At 47.4% G+C, this 22,662-nt stretch overlaps 1 protein-coding gene across 2 annotated transcripts in view; it reads left to right on the top strand.

The window, feature by feature from the left end:
• Nucleotides 1–22,662, top strand: part of Disc1 (DISC1 scaffold protein) — a 199,491-nt gene that overhangs the window by 43,030 nt on the left and 133,799 nt on the right. For both annotated transcript variants that reach the window (XM_087900602.1, XM_087900603.1), the window contains one exon: nt 21,165–21,312. In XM_087900602.1, the coding sequence (XP_087756728.1) occupies nt 21,165–21,312 (148 nt within the window). The remainder of the gene's footprint in view (nt 1–21,164; nt 21,313–22,662) is intronic.

Raw genomic sequence — 22,662 nt, forward strand, 5'->3', positions numbered from 1 at the left:
GTATTAATTCACGGGTCTCTCCTTGGATCTCTGGCTTCTGGTCTCACCTCTCGATTCATCCTGCACATAGCATCCCACCTTAAGGTTTTTTCTCTTCTTGTCTTAGCCAGGGTTACTATTGCTCTGATGAAACATGACTGAAACACTAAGGTTTACAGGTTCCACTTCCGCATCATAGTCTATCTCTGAAGGAAGTCAGGACAGGAACTCAAGCCGGGCAGGAAACAGGCAGGAACCTGGAGGCAGGAGCTGATACAGAGGCACGGAGGGGCGCTGTGTGTTTCTCATGGCTTGCTCAGCCTGCATTCTTATAGAACCCAGGACCACCAGCCCAGGGATAGCACCATACATAATGGGCTGGTCCCTCCCCATCAATCATTAATTAAGAAAATCCCCAAAGAAGGACCTTATGGAGGCATTTTCTCTTAATTGGGGTTCCTTCCTTTCAGATGATGCTAGCTTGTATCAAGCTGACATAAAAGTAGGCAGGACCATTCCACCTGTCCTAACCACTGTGACTAGGACAGGTGTTAGCCAGGACAGTCCCCACCTCCCCTGATCATACTGTGGCTAGGACAGGTGTTAGCCAGGACAGTCCCCACCTCCCCTGATCACATTGTTACTAGGACAGGTGTTAAAGTAGGCCAGGCATTCCTCACCCTACCCTAACAATATTTTCTCTATCCTGATTCTTTTTCTGCCTGCTCCCCTAGTTGCTCTAGAGAACCGTGGGCCTTGACCCATACCACACACTGAACATGTACCATTCCTTCTCTGTCCTAGGTCTGAGGAGACCCACCTGCCCTGGGGTTAGCGTTTTGAATGTTTGTCCCCCTACACATTATACTTGAATACAGCTGTTGTCTCTCTCGTCGGCTGAGCTTCTTGGGCAGAGGAGAGACCCTGTTTATATTTCTTTCTATTTTTAAAGACAAAATAACATAATAAATAAAAATTAAATATACTCAGGAGATAGGTTTTTTTTATTATTTTAAATTATTAGCTTGTTCCTTGCCTAATTTTAACTCTCCCCTCCAGCATGGTGCTAGTCAAAGTTTCCCATTGAGGAATAAGTGTTTGGGATACAGCTTATTACAAATAGTAATGACTGTCTTTATTGTTATGAGACAGGGTCTCATGCAGTGTAGGCTGGCCTCCACTCTCTATGTAGTAAATGATAATGTTGGATTTCTGATATTCCTGCCTTTATCTAGTGCTGAGAGTGTAGTTATGTATCACTGTGCCCAGTTTGTGTGGTGCTGGGGAAATCAAACCCAGAACTTCTTGCATGCTACGTAACCACTCTAGCAACTGAACCATGTACCCAGCTCCCGTTATTGTCATTTTATGGTTATTAATAGTAGATAATTATACAAGCCGCATAATCATAGGATTTCAGAACCTTTAGGCCAATCTAGTTAAAAAAATCTGCCAACAAAATCGGGTTCTGCCATCACAGCAGGCGGTATAAACTTGTACAGATGTTCCAAGCTAGGCTCTATTTTCCCATCTGTCAACAGGGCAGCCTGCTAGTGAACTAATTCATTTGGAGAATCAGCTCATGCTATAATGGGACTTGTATACGGTACCTATTATGACGGTGCGGTGATTTGAGTAAGAATGGCCCCCAAAGGCTTATGGAGTTGAATGTTTGTTCATCAGGGAGTGACCCTAATTGAGAAGGATTAGGAAGTGTGGCCTTGTTAGATAAAGTGTGTCACCAAGGGTAAGCTTTGGGGTTTCAAAGACTCAAGCCAGGCCCAGTGTTTCTTCCTTCATGCTGCCTGTGAATCTGGATGCAGAACTCTCAGCTACTTCTCCAGCACCACGTCTGCCTGCCTGCTGCCATGCTTCCCACCATAACAACAATGGACTAAACTTCTGAAGTATAAGCCAGCCCCAATGAATTTATGGTCGTGGTGTCTCTTTAGAGCCGTAGAACACTGACTAAGACAGATGGTTTATCCCATTGTCACCTTGGTTGGATGTTTTGGGAATCTTTTTGTAAGATTTGACTCCCAAGAGAAGAACTACTCAGAATACAGGTGGCACCATTCTGTGGACTCGGGTCCTGGACTAAATAAAAAGGAGAAATGAAGCGACACACTGGCATTCACCTCTCTGTTTCCTGACTGTGAAGGCGCTATGAGCCGCCTCCTCACACGCCTGCTGCCTAGCGGTCCCTCCAGGATACGTTGTGTCCCCTTGAGTCCCTACCCAGAATAAGCCCTTCCTTCCTCACATTGTTTTTATCACTGCAACAAGAAAAATAAAAACTAACTGAGTGAGTGTTAGCCACAAGGACAGACCTAGAAGAATGCTTAGGTCTGAAGAGACTATGAAGAGTCTTCAGCTCCTAGCTTTGTTTTTCCCGCTCAGTCTTGCTGGTACCCAGCTTCCCGCTTCCGATGCACTGAGAATGCCCAGCTCTATGTTAGGGAGTACGAAAAGAAATCAGGATGCCTGTACGAAGGAACATTTCACATGTCACAGTAGACAAAGTTATTTTCTGACATGACAATGGATCGGGTGGAATGACCTTTCAAAGCCTGACAACAGTGACGGGGTGGAGGGGACAGTTTTCCACTTGACCTTTGTACAGTGTGCCAGCTTGTGCCGTAATTTGGGGTCAGTTGTTATTGACAGGCTTGGCAGAGCCCCAGCTTGACGAGAGCTTGTTGGAGGGAGATGGGCACCAGGCACTGCTGTCAGCCTCAGAGTGCAGGAAGAACTTCTATGTGCCCAAGGGTGGCTTGGAATGATGGCTCCCCCGACTCACTGGCAGCACGTCTAGTATAAATTAGTTCCTCGGGGACTTTGGTTTGAAGTGAGATTTGCTCATAATGAGTTGTAATTGTCAGCTGCTTGGTTCTTTGGCGTCACCCCCGCTTGCAGTGGCTTGTCACCCTACCCGACAGCGCTCTCCTTTCTCAGGGACATGGTGGAATGTTTTCTTCTCTCTTTTATATCACTTTATTTTTGCTTTTCTCTGAAGTTTGCTTGCTTTCTGTAGTTCCCACCACAGGGGGTTTCCCTGAGTTCCCCAGGAGGGCTCAAGTGTGAATTTTGTTTATCTTTTTGGACTGTTTCTGGGAAGAATTGGTACTGGGCACGGCTGGGGAAGCAGGGGCGATGGGTTTGGTGGAGGAAACTCCTCTTAGGAACCGGTTGTGTCCCTCCCGAAACTATTCCATAGATCACCACAGAGGATTCTCATCAGCTCTTCAGAGAGTCCTTGTAGGGGCCAGCTGTTGGTTCCAATCATGGCAGTTAACCGTGGGAGAGCCTGTCAAGCTGCCCGGCATTCCTAACCACCACATCCATGATCCCAAGCTCCGAGGAGTGGAGGCAGGAGAGTTCAGGGTTCAAGGATAGTCTGGGTTACACAGTGAGACTCTGTCCCCAAACAACAAAAGGAATGAGAATAAAAAAGCCGGGGATTCATTTGGCTACAAGAACTGTACTCTGGGGCCTCCAGGGCCTCAACTAAGCCCCCATCCCCTTTGGTGACAATACATGCTCGCTGTAAACAGTGGACAGGTAGTAGCTCACCTGCAGACCCTGGGCTGTGGGCTGCTAACTGCCTTCCCTCTTCCTCCTGCACTGTTTGGGTAAGATTGGACACACTGGCCGTGGATGGCTCTTCTTACAGACCCCTGTGATGATCAGCCTAGAGCAAACATTCCAAAATATCGACTTTATTCTGTAATATGACTTGTTCTGGTGATTTCGCTCAACAGATTGGATCCTGGTACCCCTCGACACTGTCCTTCACATAATCGGATCTCTCTTGTCTCCCTCTCATCCTTGGCAGGTGACTTTGTAGCCACAGGAATTCTGCCTCCATCCTGCCCTCCCTTCCTCCTCTCTCTTACCTGTCTGTTCACCCAAAGGCCCTCCAGTGCAGGGTCACGACTAGTTTGCCGTACCTGGTGCCGATGTCTGAACAATGGACTTTCCGTGGCCTAGTGGGTCTCACGTCTGTACCAGTGACCCCCAGGAAGGACAGACACACAGAACAAGAACACCACTGACTTTGTGCTTGTTTTCTTCTTGTTGCTTTAGGCAGATCATTTGTTAGTGGCTTGGACCAGCATTTTGAAAAATGTTGCTTGCCCCTCTGCCTGACTCTGCCTGCTCAGACAGAACACTTTCGACAGGATAAAAATGGTTATCAGCTAAGGCAAGGATGCTCTTAGGCCTTTTCTTGGAACCTGCCTTGTAAGCTCTGGGCTCCAGAGGGGCTGAATGGGAGAATTGCTCAAGGTCCCAGCCTCCAGCAAGAAAGCAGGATTGCTGATCTATGCTGCCCAGCCTGGCTCCCGGATACTCCCACTGTGGACCTCAGTCTGTCTCCCTGGGTCCATGTGAGCTCCATGGACACCTCTCTTTGTGGATGCTTAGGAGACAGGGAAGGGGTGTGGCTTCTCACATAGCGAAAAGACAATGTTCCGTGCTCTCGAGACCGATGGCATCACTGCCCTCATGCCCAGCGTTCAGCTCCACAGGTGGCACCGCGGGTTCACAGCCATCTCTGTTGCTCTGCTCTGACCCAGGGTCTTTTTAAAATGTTCCAGTAGAAGAATGGTGGATGGGCTTGCATGATCCGACATGCATCCCTTCATTGTTGCACACATATGCTTGTGTGGGATGCACACATGGGTGCAGGTGTGTGCATGCGTGCTGTCCATATAGTGATCAGAGAACAACCTTGGCTATCAATCCTCAGGGTCCTAACACTCCACTGTTTGAGGCAGGTCTCTCCCTGTCTGGCTCTGCTTTCTGTCTCATCACTAGGATTGCAGATGTGTTGCATTGTTCCTGGCTTTTTATGTAGATTCTGGGGATTTGAACTCAGGTCTTCACGCTTACAGCGCAAGCAGTTTACCAATGAATCCCTCTCCCCAGTCTATATGCTTTCCTAGCTTTTGGTCGATACAGGTCATCGGTGATGCCATACCCTGCCCTGCATGTAGCTGTGGGGTTATCCCAGAAAAGAACACTTATATTTGGCAGAATTAACCAGGAATAGGCTGCCCTGATAATGTCCTTGAAACTTGATATCTAGCAACACAATGTTATTCTGGACACTCTAGCGCAAGCAAGCCTTCTTCCACTTGTTTCTGGTCGTCCGAGTGATAATAAAACAGCCGAGCGTAGCAAGCGATGACCAGTGAAAACGCAGCTTTCCCATCCCACCCAGTCTTCCTGTGTGCTCATTGTCCTTGCTTTGTGGACTCCTGTGCCTTTAACCTTAATTTTGTATTTCGTGCTTGTCACCACCCCCTATTTCCTGTCCTGACGCTGTGCTAATGTATATGACAGACTTTAGCTGTTCATGTGTTCCACTGGTTCTTGAAGGACTTTTTGACATCCAGGTGGCGCAGAGTCTGGGTGCCGGTGGAAACCTTGGGTGCTCATGTGGACTGATGTGGACTGAAAGAGCTGGGGATCGACAGGACTGGGCATGCATTTTACACATGAGATGTAAAATCACTGGGCAAAGCAGCCATCAATTCCTTCTTATGGGATGATCCTCCAGGTCAAGGTGCTGGCCACAGTGAATGTGTGCCAAATGTCAGAGATGCCATTCTGTTAGTTTATTTTTTTCTATAATCACAAAACCCAACAGAAGCAACTTAAAGGAAAAAGGAAGGATCTTGCTTGGCTCACTGCTTCTGAGGGTTTCAACCCAGGGTGCTTTGGCTCCATTTGCTTGGGCAGCATCACGACAATGGGATTAGCAAGTGAAGAAAGGACCTAGGGAGAATAGAGTCAGCAAGGCTGTGCCCTGTGAAGTACTTCCTCCAGCTAAGTCCCGCCTCCCCAGATTCCTAACCCCCCCAGAATAGCGCCACCATCTGGGAACCAAGGGTTTAAGACATGAGCCTGCAGGGATGGTTCACACTCAAATCTGTGATGGCTTTTCTTGGTTGTCCACTCGACTACATCTGGAATTAACTGAAACTCCTAAATGGAGGGCACACCTATGAGTGTGCTTAATTTAAAATTTTGCTTACTTTGAAGTAGGAAGATCCACTTCTAGCCTAGATCTTTGAGGTAGGAAGACATACCTTTAATCCAGATTGTTTGAGCTGGGAAAACCCACCTCTAATGTGGGCCACACCTTCGGCTGGAAGCCTGTATAAGGGCATGGAAGAAGGAAGCGTTGGCTCTTTGCCTGCTTTCCCTAGTCTTGCTTGCCAGTCTGTTCCTCCACTGGCACCAGAGCCTCTGTCTTTAGGATTCTAGCATATACTGAAGACCAGCTGAGACATCCGGCCTCGTGGACTTCTCCATGGCCTCTGTCTCAGTTCCTGCCCCCAGGTTCCTGCCCTGTTTGAGTGCCTGTTCTGGCTTCCTTCAGTGATGGACAGTGATGTAGTGTAAGCCTTTCCTTCCCAGCTTGCTTTTGGTCCTGATATTTCATCACGGAAGTAGGAATGCTAAGACAAAGCCGTGATGTCACCGAGGGGAGTTAATCTGAGTCAAGAACTGGGTCCATCAACACAGTCTCTTTGACTGTAACTTCTGTGGTTTTTAAAAGTGTTGTTCATGGGCATTTTGGGGCCATTGTTTAGCAGTAATTTAGTGGCACAGGATGGGTGAGTATTAATAGTCTCCTGTAAGATGAACACGCTGATCTTAGAGATGAGAATCACCCAGAGATTGGAAGGTCAGATGGTTGGATCTAGGACTCAGTTCTAGGAGAAAAAACAAGTCATCTTTATTTTTGAATTTCTTCTCACACTAGAGTACTCTCTCTGCAGAGGCAGAGAAACACACTCTTCTTTGCATCATTCGCTGGATCTTCAGTCTGAGACCTAGACGTACCTGCTGGCTGGTCCCCCTGGTGAAGGCACACGCTAACACCTAACCAGAGTCCTGTAGAAGTACCCGCTGGCTGGTCCCCCTGGTGAAGGCACACGCTAACACCTAACCAGAGTCCTGTAGAAGTACCCTCTGGCTGTTCCCCTTGGTGAAGGCACATGCTAACACCTAACCAGAGTCCTGTAGAAGTACCCTCTGGCTGTTCCCCTTGGTGAAGGCACACACTAACACCTAACCAGAGTCCTGGCTGCTGTCTGTCCTCACAGTTCAGGAGGCTCTTGACTTTGTTCTTAAGATGACACATGAGCCCTGGGCCTGATGGCCATGGATTATGTCTTCTTGCCATGTGGGGTCCACTGAAGGGATCTGGCGGGTTCTAGAGAGGCCTTCATAGTCTCCTGCAGCTACTTTCTCTTGCTGTGGCGTTTTCTCTCAGAAAACATTTGCATAAACTTAGTTTACTTCCTCCAATTGGCATGGCATTCTGAGGAGCTGGATGAAGGATGTCTGCCCTTTGGCTTCTTCTGGCTGTTTGCAGGCACAGTACTTAGAGCCAGCTCTTGTGAAGGCTCACAGCATGCAGAATCACGGCCCCTTCTTAATCTTTCTTCCCGCTGGCTGCTCTCCCGCAGTGCCTAACATCACTTCAACACTGAAAGTCACTGTTTTGCTTGCATTGCTTCAGCCCAAAGATTGCAGCTTCATTCTGTGTTATTTCTAGAAAGTAATGTTCTAGCATGTCTTCTTCCTTCTGATTAGATTTCATCCTAATTGGAAAATCTCAGGCTATTGAAATCATTTAATCCTCTAAAGTTGTTTTTTTTTTTAATTTGACCATGCTGTTGTACCTTATATTCCTTGATACTGGCCAAAGAATTTAAACTGTTCACGCTGCTATGCCTCTTGTTCTGTCTGCTCAGCACGGTGCACAGAGCAGAACTTGGTGTCTTTCATTTTCCATTCCAGGAAGGGATAGCCGTACCAACGTGGCTCACACTATACTTTAAAAACAATGATGATGGTGGTTGCTCAATAATGCACCCCCACATCTTGAATTGGGTGAGAGACGAATATACTAAAAACTGCTCAACAGAAGGCAATGGAGTCTGAAGAGATTACAGGTTGCAAGAACCAGCCATTAAGAGGGTGAATGAGCTGTGGTTTTCAGGCTCTGGTGAGCAGATGTGTCCAGCTAATTTCTTATGAAAACACCAACGGAGCAGATTGCTCATGAAAAGTCTATTCATAGGAACTAATTGGATGCCATGCTCAGTTTAATAGGAAAAACAGTGCCACCAAAGCCCATGGAGGGAGATGATGAAGAGGCCTTGGCTCATTCCAAAAATAACCTTAGGGCGGGAGAGCTTCCTCTGTCACTCTGTGAGGTGGCCTCAGATCTGCAGTGTTCATGGGAGGAAGTAAAGGAGTTGATGAAGCAGAAGCCCAAAAAGTGACCCTTGGGCTTTACAGTGTCATTACACAGAGTAGCCGTGACGGTAGAAAGGGCCCAAGAGATACTGGCTAGGCCTGAACTCATAGCATGGCTTGAAGATCTCATACTGGAAGGTTGAAAGGCGGGACTATGAGTCTGCGGGGAAGAATCGATCTTTTAATTTCATTCTTAGGGTGTCCCCAGTAGTTGTCTAGATTCAGTGTATGGAATAGGGAACCTAATGCTCCGTGTGGGGGCAGGGCACTGTTAAAGCATGTATGTATCAGTTGCTGTTCTCCTTGCTGTGATCAAATACATGACTTAAAGCAGGAGGGGTTTATTCGGCCCTCAGTTTGAGGGGGCATAGTCCATCATGGCAAGGAAGACACTGGAGTAGATGACTCTGTGGCCTCGGGAGTGTGTGCCTCTGACTCCCCAACTCCGCATGCTGGGGAGCAGGAGGCAGAGGTGGCCTACTCCCCAGTGACCCATTTTCTCCATTTTTCTCCCCACATCCTAACGACTGACAGCCTCCCAAAACAGCGTCACCAGCTAGAGGCCGAGCGTGGCAGTGTGGCCCACGCTCTTCCCTTCCACAGGGGAGTTGGTGTGTGCTGAGTCTTCCCTCTGGCGTGGGCACATTCTCTGTCGCATTCGCTGCAGGGTGCTGTGCCTGCAGACAGCTTAGTGAGTCACCAGCTACCGGTTTAGCACGTCTTCGTGATAGCTGAACATTTATCAAATCTCAATTAAAATGGAGAGTATGAAATAAAGTTTATCCCATGAAGGAAAATCTGTTATTACATTTTAGACAGAAGTTTCTCTTTCAGATTGACATAGTTTGTTTTTGCTTGTATTTGAGATCTTGCCAAGTAGACCAGGCTGACTTCAGAATATAGTAATCCTCCTGCCTCAGTATTGTGAGGGCTGGGATTACACGTATAAAGTACCATGCCAGGCTCCCATTTTACTTGTGTGTAAATGGATATGTAGAATTTTCCTATTATATTTCTCTGTAACTTAGGAAAGGAACTCAGCTCTTGGTCCTGGGTTTGTTCTGAATGCTCCCTACTCCCCATGGAAGTTTAAGGATTAGGGGGAACCCCAGAAGGGCACTGTTGGAACCTAATTTTAAAACAAGATCAAGCCCTAAAACTTGCTTTAATTTTATTACCATATTAAGGCTATGCTAATTTGTGCATTCAGAGAGCTGTGATGCCTACAAAAGTTTTCTTCATTAAAAGAGTTTTCTAAATGTTTCGACTTTTATAGACATGGAGGTGTGGCCAGAAGACACGATCTGTTTGGTTTTTCCCACAAACCACTTTCTTAGGGTCACCTATTGAATTTGGCACAATTTCAGTGGTTTGACTTAGAAAGGCTCTATGTGGTTTCAAGTCTGAGGCAGGAAACTCAGAGTTATAAGCTTTCCTGGGCTATCTAGTGAGACCCGGACCTAAAACTAACCAACTAATCAATATCGCAATCCACAATAAGCAGCAACGACACAGGAACACGTCTTTAGACTAAATTTCCTACCTCTGCCCTACTTCATGGCACTGACCATAGCTCCATTGATGGTGCGCACCCATGACCTAGGACTAGGCTGGTCACACATCCCTGTTGAACAGCCTACGGCAAGGAAAGGTTCTGACCAAGATCCAGTTAACATTCAATCGAGATAGTATCCCACATCAAATGGTCCCTTTAGAACTGGGCTTTGGATTCATGATTCTTTCCCATGAATGCCTTGGAGCCTTGCTAAGCCATGGCGTCCACTCTTTGAGTCTCCACGAGGAGGTGAACAACAGTCTTCAGAGGGAAATACGACAGCATGAGCAGACTTGACCAATGATGGTAGCTGGTCACCGGAAAGCATCTGTGTGCTTCTAGCTTTCCAAAGGTCACATCCATTCTCTCTGGTACTTAGAGGGTACCACCAACTCTGGTCTCTTGTGTTGAGATTGTCTTTGTTAGTACTGTGCCATGCATCCTTCCTGACGTATTTCATTGTGTTGGCAAAAGACATTTTGCCTTTTGGGTTTCCTATATAATAATGCTGGGAATTACCTGAAGAATGTTCCTGTCTCTCTGGCAAGGTCTCTCAGCTTGTATATATTACTAAATTTAGGCAGACATAGAGAGAGATCTAGGCATCAAGTGTCATGCTTCTCCCCTAGAAATCAGCAGTGGTGATGGGATTGATGGTAGCCTGGCTATAATGGTGGTGGTGATCGAGAAGGCAGAAGAGGTGGTAGGAGTGATGGTCACTGCAGTGGTGATGATGGTAGCAGCGATGGTGATGGAGGCGGCGGCAGAGAATGGGAATGGTGGTGATAGAAGTGGTTGGTATCGATGGCAGAAGGGATGGTGATGGAGGTGGTGGTGGTGGTAGTGGTGATGGGGGAAGAGGTGGAGGAGGTGGTGGAGGAGGTGGAGGTGGTGGAAGAGGTGGTGATGGAGGAGGAGGTGGTGGAGGAGGTGGTGGTGGAGGAGGTGGTGGAGGAGGTGGTGATGGAGGAGGTGGTGGAGGAGCTGGTGGTGGGGGAGGAAGTGGTGGAGGAGGTGGTGGTGGAGGAGGAGGTGGTGATGGAGGAGGTGGTGGAGGAGGTGGTGGAGGACGTGGTGGTGGAGGTGGTGGTGGTGATGGAGGAAGTGGTGGTGGAGGACATGGTGGTGGTGATGGAGGAGGTGGTGGTGGTGGTGGAGGAGGTGGTGATGGAGGAGGAGGTGATGGAGGAGGTGGTGATGGAGGAGGTGGTGGTGGAGGAGCTGGTGATGGAGGAGGAGGTGATGGAGGAGGTGGTGATGGAGGAGGTGGTGGTGATGGAGGTGGTGGTGGAGGAAGTGGTGGTGCAGGAGGTGGTGATGGAGGAGGTGGTGATGGAGGAGGTGATGATGGAGGAGGTGGTGGTGATGGAGGAGGTGGTGGAGGAAGTGGTGGTGCAGGAGGTGGTGATGGAGGAGGTGGTGATGGAGGAGGTGATGATGGAGGAGGAGGTGGTGATGGAGGAGGTGATGATGGAGGAGGTGGTGATGGAGGAGGTGATGATGGAGGAGGTAGTGATGGAGGAGGTGGTGGAGGAAGTGGTGGTGGTTATAGTAGTGGAGGTGCTGGTGAGATAGACTTGAGATGCAGAAATGACAGTAACGGTGCCAACACTGAGGTAGGGAGCAGTGGATAATGACAGTTGCCAGTGGGGATGGATGCCTCCACTCCAAGCCTGAGCTTGACCCTGGACTACATATGCAGGTGACTGACTTTCCTAGCATCAGAATAAACATTCTTCAGAGATAACTTTTTGGGGTTTTGAAAACCCGAGGGATGAATAAACTGTAGTCAAAATGGAGTAGGCTGGCCAGTTACCTCCCTAGCACCCTCTATGATGGGTATTTAGTGAAAGAATCTTGCCTTGTTTGTTTGTTTTGAGACAGGGTCTTTCTATGCAGCTCTAGCTGTCCTGGAACTCACTCTGTAGACCAGGCTGGCCTCGAACAGCAGAACCTTGTCTTTTGTTTGCAGTGTAGAGGTGAGGGGTGCTTCTGAGCGTCTCAGTGAAGCCCACTTCCCAGAAGCTCATAGTCAGACTTATGTGTGTGTTTTCTGATGTATCCATGAAGCGAGACAGCATTTGCAAGGGAGAGAGAGAGAGAAAGAGAGAGAGAGAGAGAGAGAGAGAGAGAGAGAGAGAGAGAGAGCTCTTGCAAGTTTTTGTCTTGGGCATGTACCTGGGCGTTTCTTTACTATTACTATTTTGGAAACTCACAGTGTAATTCTTTTGCATGGTAATATTTTTCCGGGGAAGAACAGATGCTTCAAACCACACGTTCTGCTGAAATCTGTCAGAGCGAATCAATGACCATGCATGAAGAATGAGGATACAGGCTCCATGCTGAGTGGGCAAGTGTCACAGCTAAATGAGTGCTGGTGTTTCAGAGCTTTCCACATGCTCTCCTGAGGCCAGCTGCCCCTTCCTACCGCATCAAGATGATTTCCCAGGCCACTACTCCATGCCGTGAGCTTTGAAGAGCACATTTCCAGAAATCCCCTTCGTTGCTCACGGGAAGGATCTTTGACCCCCAGGAGCCAGGCTCACCCTAAGCTGCTTAGCATTAAGAATTTGAGGAAACCAAATCTCCACGTTTATGCAGAAATCAAAGACTAGTAGAAGGAGCCAGTGAGCTAATAACTTCCTGAAATAATAAGCGGCTTGGGATTTTACAGCTGATTTCGTAAGTGGAGAAATTGAGATAAAATCACTCATAATCATACTGACTGTTGAGCTCTTAATTCTGCCCAGGTTTTAAAAAACACACAGTTGTGGGCTGGAGAGATGGCTCAGCGGTTAAGAGCATTGCCTGCTCTTCCAAAGGTCCTGAGTTCAATTCCCAGCAACCACATGGTGGCTCACAACCATCTGAAATGAGATCTGATGCCCTCTTCTGGCCTGCAGGCAGACACACAGACAAGAATATTGTATACATAATAAATAAATAAATATTAAAAAAACACACACAGTTGTAATCACAGAGCACAGAGAACACAGATATATGATCTTGCACCCTGTTTTTATCTCGTAGTATTAAAGTATTTCCACACCACTTTTCTAATTGCTCTATCACACAAGCGTTAAGTACCAAGGTTGCCTTCACCATTCCCCTCAAATCGGAGCTGAGGCTGTTCTTTGTTTGTTTCGGCTGCTCAGTGCTTCGGTGAGAAAGAGGCAAAGAGAGTAGGATATCGGCGAATCAATCCCACACCAGTTATGTTTTAAGGGGTTATTTATTTTGGGGGGGTAAAACTTACATACACCATAAACCGTCAGGAAGGGAGCCTAGTCGCTGGAGCAGGAGCCGGGACCAAGCGCCGGAATCAAGAGGGCCTGATCCGGGATCTGTGGCTTTTTTAAAAAGAGAAATATACCACGCCCCAGTGGGCTGGTATTTCAGCGGCTATTGGCTGACGGAGCGGAAGGCGCTCCCCGCCACACTGTGGGCTCGTGCTTCAGCAACTATTGGTTGAGGCAGTGGAAGTTACTCCTACAACAGTAGGAAATGAGCCATTGGGATGGTGGGTCTTGGCACTAAAAGGTCTGGGACTTGGAGCTCAAAACTTGGTATGGCCAAGGAGCACCAGCCTCCCATGTGAAAAACGGGGTGGTGAGGAGCAGAGCGGGGAGGTGGAGGATCTCGGCTGAGCCATGTGACCGACCGGGACACTGCATCCAGTGTTCCTTTGCAGAGGAGGACTCATGTATCTCTATCTGTATCTGCCGTGAGGACTTTCGGAGCTAACTGGCTGACACATACCATGCGTGGCTCTGCTTATAATGCAGTGGCTGTCTTTCTGTTTTGTTCAAACAGAGACTCAGATTCATGGATTTATGGAGTATTTCTGCAGTGCCTACCGTGTGCCTGGCCCTGAGCTAAATGCGGCAGGCAGCCAGTTATGGCTCAGTCAGGTAGATCTCACTGTCACGAGGGGCCCAGACACATGAGCGGGGCGATGGGACCCCTATCTGATGGGGTGTAGGGATAATGGGACTCCAAGGACGATTGTGGAAAAAGCCTAGGGGCTGACCTGTAAAGTGACCAAGGTTCGAATCCACCTTTGCTATACACTCACTTTGACATGTAGGGCAAATTATTTAGAGTTCTGAAATCCACTTTCTACACTTGTAATCCTACCCTGCAAGTCGTGGAGTTCAGAAATAATATACATACATCACTGTGCATGTATTAGATGCTCAGACGCGCTTAATGCGTTTGACATCTCCAGTGCCCCGGCGGCGGCTGATCTTTACAGAAACGACCCCAACAAACTGCAATATTCTGAAATGTCAACGATTGGCTCCATTGTGCTTGAGACGGTGGGAAATACATCTTATTACAGTCTAATCCTTGCAAACTGGCCATCCTTGTGTGATATGTATGCTAATGAGAGTTAGATTATGCGGCTCTCAAGAAATTGCATTTCTTGGCTATTATGTAAAAAGCAATGAAAAATGACTCGCAAAGATGTTGATGGCTGCAGCCCGAGAGGCTCCATAGGATGGAGACTGATCACCAGTCTCTGAGAATATTGCTCATGCCGTGTATTCTGTCATCCCATGGGCAGACATGTAGCAGGAATCCAATCTACTTAGCAAGATGTCTTTATGTAAAGTTTCAGCTTCATCAATACTTATTTACATATTCATTCTTTTGTTTCTTTCACTAGGTTTCCACACTGTAGCTTTAGAATTAGTAACCTATTACTGATGGGCTAAGGGTAGCAGGTGACCCTCATTAAACATTAATACATTTATGCATATGATGGTTAATCTTTATTGTCAATTTAATGGAGCTATGATCACCAAGGAGTCACACTTCTGCGTATTTCTGTGAGGGCATTTCCAGAAATGTCTAACTGAGGAAGGAAGACCCGCCTTCAATGTGGGCTGCACCAGTCCACGGGCTGAGGATCTAGGCTTCATTGAAAAGGAGAGAGCGAACTGAGTATCAGCATTCAGCCCCTCTGCTTCCGGACTGCGTCTGTCATGTGACCTGCCACATCGTGCTCACACTGCCGTTCCTCCCCCTTAACTAGTGAGCTCTGAAATACACTCTTTTTGGGTCAGATATCTTGTCACAGCAACAAGAAAATTAACTAAATACAATGTGGGGATACACACAAAAAAATCCTCTTGCTTCAGAGTAGAGCAAGGTGATGGTGGTCATTTCTGTCACGAAATTCTCCGTGTAAAGCTTTTTATATGCCTGGAACAGATTTTGACAATCAGAGTGTATTCTTTAATGCCTGTTTTTTTTCTCACTGCTTGCTGACACCTTTTTGATTAATTTTGAATTTGTTCCTTCTGTTTCCAAAGTGCAAACAATATTTCTTTCATTTTTATTATGCCATTCCTGTTAAATGACTTGCATTTATTTGGCACCTGTGCCTGCGGCATATTCCTCCCAGTGCTGGCCTGGAGCCACCAGCTGACTTCCAATGAACTCACAATGTCTTAAGAATGTTTCTAACAACAGAGAGTTAAAAGAAAGAGAAACCAAGGCGGCTTGGTCGGTGTTCTATTGCTGTGAAGAGACACTATGGCCAAGGCAACTCTTACAAAGGAAAGCAGAATTAGATGGGGCCCGGCTTACAGTTTCAGAGGTTTAGTCCATTATCAGAGTGGTGGGAAGCGTGTTGGCAGTATGCAGGCAGAGATGGTGCTGGATAGGTAGCTGAGAGTTACACATCCAGATCCACAGGCAACAGGAAGTGAGAGGCTCTGTGCCTGGCTTAAGCATTTGAAAGCCCAACGCCTACCCCCAGTGACGCATTTCCTGCAGCAAGGTCACATTTCCTAACCCCTGCCAAATGAGCCACTCTCAAATGACCAAACACTAGCTTATCTATTTTAGTGAAAATGACTTATTTCGAAATCCCTCTGCATGTACAAGAAAGTCACAGGTTGGGCTCATAGTTGTCCCTCATTCTGTGTCCCTGACTGGACCCACACGTCATTGTAAATCTTTTCCTGGTCACTTGATGGCAAGCTCTAGCCATGAGGCCTCATTACCCTGCAGAGCCAAGATGTGTGTCCATAATCAAGGATATGCCCCCAGGTCACTGAGCTGTAGCCTTCAAGGCATGAGGTCGACTTTGACATAGGTCTGATGTGTCCTTTAGGTTGGGTTCCTGGAGAAGAGGTACTACTTCACAGATTTAGTTCCTATCTCACTCCCAACCCCAGTGACTCTCCTCCCTCCTCCCTTCCCCAGCTCCCTTCTCCTGTTAGGAAAGCAATTGCCTGCAGCTGTGACTTTGGGCGTTTGGAGGCGTGAAGCCCTGGCACGGTAATGGGATAACCCGTAACTCAGGTGCATCTGATGCTCCCCCTTCCTCCGACCTAGGCTGTGTGTTCTCTGCACCCCATGGCCTGCCCTCCCATGGTCACCCACCATCATCACTGACATGCTGTGGTTGGAGGCTTTACCACCTTAGAGCTATCATTTTTATTTTGGTGATGATACATCTTATAGGGGGTTACTTAACAGCCCTCGGAGCCAGTTCACCACCAAGCCTCCTCGCTGCTTCCTCTTACCACGAAGTGTTTTTTTTTTCAACACCAGGCCCAGGCACCAATTTGCTACAAGAGGATGAACATGACCATTATTGTTGTTTGTTCTGGCTCTGAAGTTATCTGATGTTTGGGTTTCTTTAGGTGGCCCCTTGTTTTATTGACACATCATCTGTCTTCCAGCACTTCCTAAAGTTTTGGTGTAAGATGTTCTAGACTCATTTCATTCTGCTCCTGACTCAGCCCTGGGCCAGCAACTTCTTCAGCAGGTCTGCCTCTTTCCTAGAGGATGATGTTTGCAAACCTGATCTGGGCCTAGTATGCTCATTGCTCCTGGGCTGGTGTTTCTTCTGAGTGGACCAGACAGAAGAGACATGGAAATGCATGCACATGTACACTCTGTGGCTATCTCCATAGCTGTTGTGAGTTTGCATATTAAAAAGGAACAACTCTTGATAGGATTTCTGTAATTATACATGGCAAGCTCACACTGTGGCAAGCGCAAAGCCCAAAGCAGCACAGCCAAGATGAGAAATATTTTTTTACCTGCAGAGGGAAGGAGATCATAAAATCACTTCCGAAGCAATGGAATCCCCAAGCAAAGGAACCATGGGAGGTTTACTTAGCGGGGGAAGTCTGAATGTATTCATATGTGGAGGGTCATTCCTGAACATGCTCAGGTTAAGATCATAATTGAAAAAGAAAAGTCATAATGGGAGTTGTGGTACCCACCTTTAACCCCAGCACTTGGAAGGCAGAGGGAAGTGGATCTCTTGTGAGTTTGAGGCCAGTCTGGTCTACATAATGAATTCCAGGATGGCCAGAGCTATGTAGAGAGACCCTATCTTAAAAAGAAAAAAGAAAAGAAAAAGGAGCGTCTTAAACTACATATTTGAAGGATCGACACAACAGACAGACATGCCCTGGGCACGCTCAGATTGCCCAGTTTTAGCTGAAAATACAGGGAAGGATCCTTTGAAGAGGTCCATTCACCCCGAAGTCTATTCCTGAAGGCTCTTGCCTTGCCTGGTTGCTAATTTTTCCTCTGCCAGGACAACACAAGTCCTTTCTTTCGTACTATAACTATGTAGCCCAGGCTAGCCTCAAACTCATGTACCCCTCCTTCCTCAGCCTCCTGACTGTTGAGGTTCTGGGTGTACACCACTATGCCCTGTTGAAGCCCCATGCTATGTACCACGGCGCATGAGCGTGTTCAGTGTTATGCTGTTATGCATTAGGTTCCATTGCCCTCAATGCTCACGCACAGCACCTGTGGGAGCTGCCGTGTCAGCACTATGTAGGAACAACATGGAGAGCTCTCAGGACCCTGGCGGGGCAGCTCTGTCTAGGTTGCAGGCAGAAGAAATGGAAATGGAGGAAGTTGAGAATGTCAACACCATTGGGAGAGTGACCAGGGTGTGAATACACAGGCTGAGCCCAAGAAAGGCTCCGAACGAAAGACCCTACTGGGAGGACACCCCAGACTGCAGGAGGTAGGGAAGCAGCAAATATGGCTTCAGATACTTTTTTCATGTGTGTGTATGTATGTATGTGTATGCTATTTGTGCATGTTTGCATGCGCATGTATGCTATGTGTGCATGTTTGCACGCGTGTGTGCATATGTATGCTGTATGTGCATGTTTTCATGTGTGTGTATGCTGTGTGTATATGTTTGCATGTGTATATATGCATGTGTATGCTATGTGTGCATATTTGCATGTGTGTGTATGCTGTGTGTGCATGTTTCTGTGTGTGGGCACATGTGTGTGTGTGCAGAGTATGCTCATGCATGTAGAGACTCTAGGTTGATGTGGAGAATCTTCCTCAATTGCTTTCCGCCTATGCATTGAGGCAGGGTCTCTCAGTGTGATCCAGAGCCCAGCCTATAGCCAGTTTAGCCAGTCAGCTTGTTTTGGGGATCTCCCCATCTGAGTTAGAGTCTCTACTGCTCTGAAGAGACACCACGACGATGACAACTCTTATAAAGGAAAAATATTTAATTAGGGTGACTTATATTACCATCACATGACCTTCAGGTGCTTGCTAAAGAATGGGCACATCTCAGTGTAGCCTGGGAGACCCTGCCCAGCCTGGGCCATGGAGAACTGAATGGCGTGCCTAATGAACACGTGTACTGAAAGGTGTGTGTAACTAGCACTGCTTGGCAGGCACTCGTCAGGAAGGCAGTGTAGTAACAGACTCTAGTTATTTGGGATTTGGTCCTGGACACCCCCTTTTTGCTCTTCTTAGGATAGTAGGATGGGCCCTTGGTAAATTCCTGGCGCGGTTAGTCTCCTTTGTCGATTTGACTAGATTTCAAGTCAGGAGATGCGGCTCTTGTATGTCTGTGTGTGTTTTCCAGAGGGGTTTAAGTAGGGAGGGAAGACTGACCCCAGATGTACCACTCCCAGGGCTGGGATTTCAGCATGAATGAAAAGGGGGAAAGAGCATTCATCTCTCTAGTCCTGACTGTGGATACAATGTGACTCCAAGCTCCTTCTAACCCCTTCCCCAGCATGCTACACTGTATCCTCTCTGGGGGCCCAAGCAGACCCATTTTCCTTACCCTGCTTTCCTCTAGTATTTTTGTCTCAGCAGTGAGACAAGTAATTGATTCTACTCTCTGCAGTGTCTGGGCATTGGTCTCTGCTCATTTAGGGGGATATGGAAAAGTCACTCGTTGATGGGGACTTTCTCCAGACTTGGCTCATCACTGCCTTCCCTTCATCAGGGCCTGTGTGCGGGCAGGGGATCGGTAGGGGCGAAGGGCTGTATCTGCTACATTGTGTCTAGTGGTAACTTGACCTGTGAAGAAAGGTTTGATTCAGGGCAGAACTTTCAGAAAGTACTACCGCAGAACAGAGTTCATGGGAATGGTCTGTAAGGCCCTTGGCATGCACGGGGTCATCTTGCGAACTACAGTAACCCAGGAAGAGTCTCTAGAGTGTTCTTAGGCTGTCATAGGGAGAGATGCATGCACAGGACTCTGGAGCAGACCAAAGGGAACGTGGCCAGTGTTGACTACCCGAGATCCCATCTTTCTACAGCAGTTGAGATTCAAGGTCACAGTGCACCACCTGGCAAGGACACCAGGATGTGAGCATGGAAGGATGGGATTTACATTATTAATTCAATTATTCACTCATTCATTTATTTAGAGACAGGTTTCACTATATTGTTTTGGCTGGCCTGGAACTTTCTATGTAGACCAGGCTGGCTTCAAACTCATAGGGATCCACTTACCCTGCCTCCTAAATGCTTGGATTAAAGGTGTGTGCCGCAATGCTCAGTATCATTATCTGATTTATTTTATACACATACCGCAGTGCGCCTGTAGAGATCAGAGTACAGCTTGTGGGAGTTGGTGCTCTTCTGTCACCGTTTAGGCTCTGGGGCTTGAGCTCAGGTGTCCAGGCTTGGTGGCAAGCTCCTTTATCTGCTGTGCCATCTTGGTGACCCAAAGATGTGAGTTTAGGTCTTTATTTCTTTTCAAAAACAGCTGTATTTATTTTATGAATTTCTGAAAGAGTTTCTTGCTGTGTAGCCTGGGCTACTCTTGAACTTAGGATTCTCCTGCCTCAGCCTCCTAAGTGTGGTAAGCAACCACTCCTGGCTCAAAGATAAATTTATAGGATTTGATTATGAACTAGAAGGAATTCCAATATCTACAGCATATTTTTTAAGTGATCTCTTTATTTATTCATGCAGTGTTCTGCCTGCATGTATGCCTGCATGCCAGAAGAGGGCACCAGGTCTCATTATAAATGGTTGTGAGCCACCATGTGGTTGCTGGGAACTGAACTCATGACCCTTGGAAGATCAGCCAGTACGCTTAACATGTGAACCATCTCTCCAGCCCTCTACAGCTTATTTTAAGTGTTTTTTTAATAGTGATTAATATTCATAATGATCTGAGGTCCTTAGAACAACTGTAAGACCTACCATGTAACAGAATGAGTACAGTCACCTCTGGCATGGGGACTGTGAACATTGCTCTGTGCCTTCAAGGCCTGTGATTGGCTACAACTTGATAAGCATTAATTATTTATTACTTTTTTTTTTTGAGACAGTATTTCTTTGTGTAGCCCAAGCTTTCCTGGAACTTGCTTTGTGGACCAGGCTTGGCCTTGAACTCAGAGATCCACTTGCCTCTGCCTCACAAGTGCTGGGATTAAAGGTGTGTGCCACCATTGCCTGGCTATTTATCTTTTTAAAATTGAAAATTTATGTTATTAAAAATTGCCTTTTGGGTATTGATTTCTCAAAGCTGTACCCTATTGTGCTAGGTATGTAGCTCAGTTGGTAGGACGCCTGCCTAGCATGCTCAAAGCCCTAGGTTCAATCCCCAGCACTATGTAAACTGGATATGGTGGCCCTTGCCTGTAATTCTAGAACTTGGGAAATAGAGGCAGGATTGAAAGCTCACAGTCATTCCTAGCTGCATAGGGAGTTCCAAGTTATCCTGGTGCTACGAGACCCTTCCTGAAAAAGCCAACCAACCAACCAATCAACCAATAACCTGCTCTTTTCAAATCCTACAAATTTGGAAGTTTTCTCCCAAAGGATCACCATGATTAAAAGAAAAAAATCAGCTGCCCTTCTGCGTGTGGGCCGTAGTCATAACCACCATGGAGGCTGGTAAACTGCAGGCCCTGGCAGCTGGGGGAAGAAAGGGCTGGAAAGGTCTCTGGGACTCTGCAGGAGAAACCAACAGACCTGGGAAACAGCCCTCAGCCTTGGGTGGCTCACAGGGCACTGGCTGGGGCTGGGAGAAACTTGGGTTACCTTTCTGAGTTTCACAGTCTTTCCCTCTTTCACCTCTTTGGGCTTCCAGCAGAGACATTGAGACAGAGATTGGAAGATCTGGAAGAGGAGAAAGGCCGCCTGCCCTGGGCTCTGCCTTCACAACAACCGGATCTTGGCAGGTTCTTGGGCTACCTGGCAGCACAGACCCGAATGGCCTTGTATGGAGCCACCCAAAGGTGAGTACCTGTGGATGCCACCACAGTCCCCACTTGACTCCTTTCTCTACTGTCCTCTTTTCATTCTGTTGTCACTGACATTCTCCTTACTGTTCCTGAGGTCTTGCCTCTCTCCCCGTATCCTCCCATCCCCATCTCCACAGGGTCCTGCATACTTCTGGTGTCTCAGACATCCCAGTCCTCTGAGGATTCCTCCCTACACTTACCTCTCTGTAGAGAGCTGACCCTGGGCTTCCTGTGGTCAATAATACGGTTAATAAATTCATCTTCTTATCCTAAAGAGGTACTGTGCTTTTATCCTTGCCTTTAGTAAGCTTATTATGGATGATGGTTGTTTTGGCTGTCAGCTTGGCTGCATTAAGAGATGTCTTGGACTGTGAGCCACACTCATGGGGCTTTGGGGGCATTTTCCAAGATGATTGACACCTGGGACCATTATCCGAGAAAGAAGGCTGAGGGCAAGGCTGCACGTGCGTGCTTGCCTTCCCCATCTCTGTGTGTGTGTGTTGCCGTTGCTATTCTGCTGACACCGGATTCTGGCTTCTTTGGCCTTTCCATGACGTGGACTCAGTGCTAACAGCTCTCCGGAGAGCTTCCAGCCTTCCGACTCTGGCTCGATACAGCTGAGGTGTCCAGCGTGGTGGACTGAGCAGCTCCTGTGTTCTCTGCCTCTGCAGCATGCAGGCAGCCATGGTTGGCTCTGCCAGCTTCCAGCATGTAAGCCTGTCTAGTTCCTCTCTTACAGCACGTGCCTTCCATTTGTTCTATTCATCTGGAAGACCTTGCCCAAAACACCTTTCTAAACTTCTTTTTGCCTGTGTACTTGTGTATGAAACATATGTATATATGTATTTTTGCATGTGTGTGGGTGCATATGTGTGTGTGCATATGGAGGTTCGAAGTTGACATCCAGTGTCTTCCTTGATTTCTCTCCATTTTATTGAGGTGGGGGTCTTTTACTGAACCTGGATCTCATTGATTTTGGCTAGTTTAGCCAAAATGCCTGGGGGACCCCCCCCATCTTCACCTTCTGAGTGCTGGGATTATGGGTGGGCCCTCAAGTCTGCCTGCCTTTTTTTTGGGTTCTGGGATCTGAATTCTGATGCTCATGCTTGTAGGCACTTTGTCCCCCAAGTCACCTTCCCAGACCCACTGTCTTTAAAGAGGAACCCCATTAAGTCTATTATTCTTCCCCTCCTCCTCCCAGAATCCTTGTCTCATGACTTCTGCCTTCAGTTACCGCTGAAAGACCCCAGACCCCCATTCCAGGACACTCTGATCCATGGGGTGTTAGCGCCGGCCAATCTATCATCTATCCATCATCCTCGCTCACCATTCCAACCTCGATCT

The sequence above is a fragment of the Myodes glareolus genome, chromosome 22 (assembly GCF_982192425.1).
Source record: "Myodes glareolus chromosome 22, mMyoGla1.1, whole genome shotgun sequence".
In the NCBI taxonomy this organism is placed as follows: domain Eukaryota; kingdom Metazoa; phylum Chordata; class Mammalia; order Rodentia; family Cricetidae; genus Myodes; species Myodes glareolus.